Source organism: Bacillus rossius, chromosome 3 (genome assembly GCF_032445375.1).
Source record: "Bacillus rossius redtenbacheri isolate Brsri chromosome 3, Brsri_v3, whole genome shotgun sequence".
In the NCBI taxonomy this organism is placed as follows: Eukaryota; Metazoa; Arthropoda; class Insecta; order Phasmatodea; family Bacillidae; genus Bacillus; species Bacillus rossius.
Genome location: NC_086332.1, coordinates 114648617 through 114656010, shown reverse-complemented (window position 1 = coordinate 114656010; position 7394 = coordinate 114648617). Strand labels below are relative to the sequence as shown.

At 38.1% G+C, this 7394-nt stretch overlaps 1 protein-coding gene across 2 annotated transcripts in view; it reads left to right on the top strand.

The window, feature by feature from the left end:
* LOC134531171 (mitochondrial basic amino acids transporter) overlaps positions 1–7394 on the top strand; it is an 81781-nt gene that overhangs the window by 36626 nt on the left and 37761 nt on the right. Inside the window, exon 1 of one of the 2 annotated variants that reach the window (XM_063366797.1) lies at positions 4649–4682. The exons of the other annotated variant lie outside the window; for it this stretch is intronic. Within the exon in view, the coding sequence (XP_063222867.1) occupies positions 4649–4682 (34 nt within the window). Of the gene's footprint in view, positions 1–4648; positions 4683–7394 lie in introns of those variants that run through there. 2 annotated transcript variants of the gene reach the window in all.

Genomic DNA, 7394 nt, shown 5'->3' with positions numbered 1-7394 from the left:
TATTTATAAATATTTTTTTTATTTTTTTTAAATATTTTTTATTACTTTTTATTTTTAAATATTAAAAAAAATATACATAAACAGATTCTGCTAGCTTGTAAACTTTTCATTGTAGAGCAAAGATAGAGTTCTAGTACAAGCCAGAATTTTATGTATTATTTTTTAATTTTTTATTATTTTTTATTTTTAAATATTTTTTTCCCTGTAATTTTATAATATTAAATAAAACGTTAGACGTTTTTCTCCGTGAGCTTCTGATTATTCTTGTCAATGTAATGGTGGTTTTCTCCGTGTGCTCCTGATTATTCTTGTCAATATTTAATAGTTAATCCGTGTGCTTGCGATCATTCCTGCGGTTTCGGTAAAAGGTCAAGGTCACACCCATCCAAGATGGCCGCCGTGATGTCGCAATCCAAGATGGTGGACCATGAGAAATCTGAGAAGCACTAGCAGGAAGGACGAACTTCCTTCTCCTTGGAGACTATCGAAGCCATCCTTCTTATGCGATCGATAGTGAGCATCCCGCATCCCACATAAAATAAATAAATATTATTTACCTGCAAGCATTACGTGACGTCATCTGATGTTGAAAAGCGGAACTACTTGCAGCAAGTACCTTTGCATGAGATAAATTAACTCTCACCACTGAATAGTGCTATTGTAGTCAGTTAGAGACATGAAGTTTCGTAGCCACGCGGCCAATTAGTCATGCAGTCTCGTAACCATGCATTATGGAAGCTTCGTAGTCCTATATCCACGCGATTACGTAACCTTGAAGACTTGCAATCGCATAGTCTCGTAACCTAATGGCTCGTAGTCTCGTAGTCATGATGCAGTGGAGCCTCGTAGACTTGAAGCTACGTAAGCAAGTAGTCTTGTAATTTTATAACATAAAGCTGATGGTGCAGATGTAGCAAAAGAGAAAATTCCGTCGAAGACAGATGTGGCAATTGGAGCCTTGTAGACGAGTATCTTCGTAGTCAATAACTCATGCAGACTTGTATGCCTGTATCCACGCAGTCACGTAAACTTGTGTTCTAGAAGCTTCGTAGCTCTGTAGCTTTGCAAGTCATGTTTAACTCGTAACCAGCTAGATCATTTTAGACTCGTAGCCATGTGGCCTCATAGTCTTTTAGACTCGAAGAATTCTAGCCAAATATATTTTGTGCCAAAGACTTTTGGAACTAAAAAGACTGTTGGTGTCAATGACTGATGGAGCCAATTAATATTGGAGCCAATGAATATTAGAGCCAATGAATATTGTAGCCAATGAATATTGGAGCCAATGACTATTGTAGCCAAACGACTGATGGTGCCTTTTGGAGCATTTGGAGCCTTTTGGAGCATTTGGAGCCTTTTAAAGCATTTGGAGCCTTTTGGAGCATTTGGAGACTTTTGGAGCATTTGGAGACTTTTGGAGCATTTGGAGACTTTTGGAGCATTTGGAGCATTTTGGAGCAATTGGAGCACTTGAAGCCTTTTGGAGCATTTTGAGCATTGGAGCCATTTGGAGCAATTGGAGCCTTTTGGAGCATTTGGAGCCATTTGGACTATTTGGAGACTTTTGGAGCATTTGGAGCCTTTTGGAGCAATTGGAGGCTTTGGAGCCTTTTGGAGAATTCGAGCCATTTGGAGCATTTGGAGCCTTTTGTAGCCATTGGAACCTTTTGGGACCTTTTGGAGCCAATTAATATTGGAGCCATGAATATTGGAGGTAATTAATATTGTAGCCAAAGACTATTGGAACCAATGACTATAGGAGCCAAACAACTGTTGGAGCCAAAAGACTGATGTAGCCTTTTGGAGCCTTTTGGAGCAGTTGGAGCAATTGGAGCCATTGCATATTGGAGCCAAAGAATATTGGAGCCAATGAATATTGGAGCCATTGAATATTGTAGTCAATGACTATTGGATCCAATGACTTTAGGAGCCAAAAGACGGTTGGAGCCAAAAGACTGATGGAGCCTTTTGGAGCCTTTTGGAGCATTTGGAGCAATTGGAGTCAATGAATATTGGAGCCAATGAATATTGGAGTCAATGAATATTGGAGCCAATGTATTTGGAGCCAATTAATTTTGGAATCAATGACAAATGTGCTGCCTTTTAGTTGTCGGTGCTTCCCAATGTGCCGCCTTTTCGATGTCGGTGCTGCCTTTTCGTTGTCGGTGCTTCTAAATGTGCTGCCTTTTCGTTGGCGGTGCTGCATTTTCGTTGTCGGTGCTTCCTTTTTGTTGATTGCGCGTAGTTTATAATGTAGTGATTGTATATTTACTAGTTTAAATCTCTTGGTGTTACTAAAATATTTTTCAAGGTCACTTGGTTCTTTAGTATGTATAAAAATGACACGATGGATTAATTAAATATAATTAGCAAACGACGAAGGTCATGCTGTCCTGAAATGACTAACCTATAGGTCTGATAATGACATGACTCAGTCTCATGGACTGAAGACAATTGTTCTATATGTGTGGCTTTGTACATGAACGGCTTATAGGTTATTCAGATTATTGAAAAATTAGACTTTCATAATAGGCTAATCGTCACTGTATTAATTCGTTGGTCAGGTATATTGACTTGAGTTGTTTTTCGTAGAGTAAATGATTAATAAACTCCGCGAAAGGTAATGGAAAACAGAAACTAAAATTTATTTAATAATTAGTTACAATCTCACCGGTCAAGAATCAAACCGTGGACAGGAATCCATCGATTCAATTTGTAAATTAATAATTGATTTTTTCGGAGACTTTTGGAATTTTCCCCTCATTTCTAGCTAAATAATTACATGATTTCAAGATGGCGGCCGAATTTCAAGATGGTGGGCACCTCAGTAATAATAAATGATTACTGCACTGTAGCAGGTTAGAATAAAACTAGCATGATGGTAAGACGATTAACACACAAGATGGTGTCCTCCAGCAGACGGAAACATGATGGAGGCAATGACCACTAGCATGTGGTGGCTCCTGTTAGCATGTACTGAACATAAAATGACGGATCCATGATGGACGTCAAGGCCAAAGTCAAAGATCAAGGTCAAGGCCAAATTTCAAGGTCAAGGCCAAATTTCAAGGTCATGCTCAAAGTTCAAGGTCAAGGTGTAATTTCAAGGTCAAGGTCAAAGTTCAAGATCCAGGTCAAAGTTCATGATCAAGGTCAAAGTTCAAGGTTAAGGTCAAAGTTCAAGGTCAATGACAAAGTTCAATGCCAATAGACGAGGTTGAAGGTATGGTGAACAGAAAATTATATTAACATATCGCCAGCACACTCTAGCAGACGAAAACAATATGGCGGTCTCCAGTGGACGAAGACAAGATGGTGGACATGACGTCATACCAGCTGACGATGTATACCTTGATATTGGTGGTAAGTTAGTCTGTAGGTGGCTTCTGTGGAGGAAGGATCTGATGGTTTTTTTTGCTCTCACCGGTTTCTTACCAAGGACAGGGATCGATATAATCAATCAGAATTCTATAAAGTTAATTTTTTGATGAATTTTGGAATTCTTCCCGATTTTCTAACATAAAAATTACAAATTTTCAAGATGGTGACTAAATTTCAAGATGGTGACCGTAATGGTAATTGCAACATTAATAGGATCCAATATGACGTTCATAACATAAAGTGTAACGATGATTTATTACTCAAACAAGATGGCAGGTATAACGAAGAATGCAACATTTATATAATCCAAGATGGTGACTGTAACGATAAGAGCAACAGTGGTTTTTAAGATTATTATTTAATTTGATTTTTTTTATGATTTTTAAAATTATTTTCATTAAAATCGGATAATAAATAAAAAAGGTAAAGCTGGCGGCGTAACGGAAATCGCAACGGTGACCTCATAATCAAAGATGTCGGTTCTGACTCGAACAGGTAATGCTATTATTACTTAAAATTAAAAAAAAAATTCAAGTCCGTTTATTTATGTTATTTTTTTATATACCTTATTTAATTCTCCGTCTGGTAAATGTCTCGATAGCCGAGCGGTTAAAGGCGTATGTTTTTCCAACATAGCGATCAGAGCTTCGCTGGTTCGAATCACAGCACTTCCAATATATTTTGCATAAAACATTAAATTTAATATGTCGATAAGGATCATAATAGCTATGGTAGGTAATGGAACATCGACCTTATGTGATGAGACAGAGCGACGCTGGTGCTATCTAGGAACTAACAACAGAAACAAAGTCGACGGTATCCAAGATGGCGGCCTCCAGTGGAACAGAAAAAAATCAAGAGCGACGCTGGTGCTATCTAGGAACAAACAACAAAAACAAAGTCGATGGTATCCAAGATGGCGGCCTTTAGCATAACAGAAAAAGTCAAGAGCGATGCTGGTGCTATCTAGGAACAAACAACAGAAACAAAGTCGACGGTATCCAATATGGCGGCCTCCAGTGGAATAGAAAAAATCAATATGGCGACAGAGACGAAAATATCATCATAATGAGTGGGGCGCTCGATTTAAAGATGGCGGATCCAATATGGCCGCCGTGATCTTGTCACGTTACGTGGTGTCCCGTTACGCTGTATCCCGTTACGCTCATCGAAGATGGCCGTCGTGACGTCACAATCAGATATGTGCCTCGGCTCCGGCTCCACAGCCAGAAGCCAGTTTCCGGAGCCCCATTCATATACTACTACCATGGCCCTCGACTTCCTGTCCGGCTGCTTGGGAGGTGATACAGCATAGCAGTCATTGGCCCCGAGTCTCCGCAGCCATGTCCGTCGACTTTCCGCATTTGCATGATTCTTGGTCCTATAATAAGCGTAAAAACGTAATTTGTTATTTGTCCGTATTTCTTGTAATGCGTTATAATCATGCTTTCGTTCCGACAGTTCAGAAAATCCTGTATTGTCTGCTTGAATTATTTAATTTTGACTTGAATATATCTTTAAAATTGCTTCCATAATGGGAGGCAATTAAAAAAAGAATGATAAAAAAATAGGGGTTACAGTTTGGTTTTGCAGCTACATATGTATCATCTCCATCCAAAATTTAATTACACCACTGGTTGGCTAAAGAATCAAAGAATTCGTTACGATAAGTGAGGACTGTAATGCATCGTGCGCGATGGAGGGGGAAGCGCCGCCATTTTGAGGTCATTTTTCTGCTTTTCGAGATTTCCATTTAGTATAAAGTTTGACTCGGAGAAGCTACGACGTGCCTTTGAGTTTAATCTTCAGCTCTCGTCAAAATCAATCGATTGCATATATAAAACTTTAGTGTAAAATAGTTACAATGAATATATATACGTTGTTAAAAAAATATTATAACATACATAAAATAGCGTATTTTATATTTTGTATATAAAATATTACCTGTTACCTACACGTATTCACGTACAACACACGGCTATGTACATGACACAGACACTCCCATTTTTTTTATAAACTTGTAGCAAGTATCGACAGTAGTATATAATAGCCCAAGTAGGTGCAATGTTATTCTTATGGACTACGATTTTGTGGTGGATTCTTGTGGTGGCTTGTCAATCGTCAGGGTACGGCTATATTCCGACGTTTTCGTTGCTGGATGCCTAATATCAGGACTTCATCGACAATCTTCAGGTAGTTTCGTTTTTTTTTTTTCATTCTACACAGTGGTTTGCAGTTGTGCTAGTGCCGCCTGCTATGCGCACTACCATCGTGGTTAGTCATATTTTTATATTTCCCTTTATAGTGAGTACTTATAATGTAAAAGTCGTTTAGTGTTATTTCTTATGGTGACTCCTTAAAATAATTAAATAAGTAATAAATATTCTGGAAGTGGACGGATTAGAACACAAGAACTTCTTATTATCAACTCAGTGCTTTGACCACTCGTCCACTAGGTCTAACATATCTGAGAGAAGATTATAAGTGTATACTAGTAATAATTTCGAACTATATAGATCGGGCCAATGGATTGTAAAACAGTCCTTTGACCGCACGGCCATCGAGACATTTACCAGACTGAGTATTAATTAAGGTATATTTAAGATAACATTAATATTAAAACTTGTAAATTTTTAATTAGATGGAATACTAGCATCACCAGCTAGAGGGCATGGACGCCATATTTATTTTAAATACATGATTCCAGGTGCGTTAGTTAACATACATTATTTCTAGAGGCCGTCACCGCCATTTTGTTTTCAGTAATCGATAAAAGGAGTCCTAGTGTCACATAGTATATACACCATTTTTATATTGCGCTGCAGTCATTATAGTTTAATTATTTCCTGCTAGAGGACAGTAATAATTTATTACTGAGGCGTCCACCATCTTTTCATTTGGGTGCCATCTTAAAAATCCCTATTAGCTAGAATTCAGAAAAATTTCAAAAAATCATTTAAAATATCATTTGTTATATAAATGATTGATTCGATTGATTTCTGTCCTTGGTTCGATACTTGATTGATGCAAAAACATAATTTTAGGTAAAAAAATACTTATTTAATTAAAATTGTCAAATAATGTCTGCTTCGAGAAGAAAACAACAAAATTACAAATATATATAAAAAATTATAAAATATAAAATCCCAAAAATTAAATTGCGTCCTCTAAAAAATGCAATTTTCGGTCCTTAAATTGTAACATTTCAATGGACTATATCGTTTATAGAATTCTACCTTCTTCTTAGAGGGCGAAGGGAAACTTTTTCAGGCCTTGATATGTGTTTTAAGCGCACTTACACATGTAAGTCAATTAACCAGCTACGTCCAGTCGGTGGCCAAGCACATCAGTCGGTTGAAGACTATCATGTCTAGTTGGTGGCAAGGTATGCCAAGTCGGTGGCCAGACATGTCTATTCAGTGACCATGAACGCATGTCCAGTAGGTGGACAGCCACGTCCAATAGTTTGTCTAGGAACGTAATATAGTTTTGTCAGACACACGCGGTTGATTAGGCTAACACCTCAAGTCAGTCGCAATTTATGCCTAGTCGGTGGCTAGGCATATCTATCCTGTTCCCAAGCACACAAACCATTCGGTTGGTAAGGTTAACACGTCAAGTTGATAGCAAGGTACGCCCTATCAGTAGTCAGGCACGTCTATTCAGTGGCCAGGCATGCATGTAATGTAGATGGCCAGCCACATCCAGTAGGTGGTCAAACACATCCAGTCAGTAGCGAAGAGGTTTTTTTCGTCGATACTCGGCGAACATTATAAACATTTCATGTAGAAAATCATACCCATAGGCCAAGCGTATCCAAACCACGAAGCCAGGTCATGTGCAATGTTAGGTGTAAAAGCCAAACTTCTCCAAATCAACAGGTGCTATTCGACGATACGTGACCAAAATTTTAAACAGTTCATGTTTAATGTCAGAAGAATAGACCAGAAGTCTCTGAACCGCGATGCTAATCATATCCTCAATACAGACTTATCGAAGCATATTCATCGTCA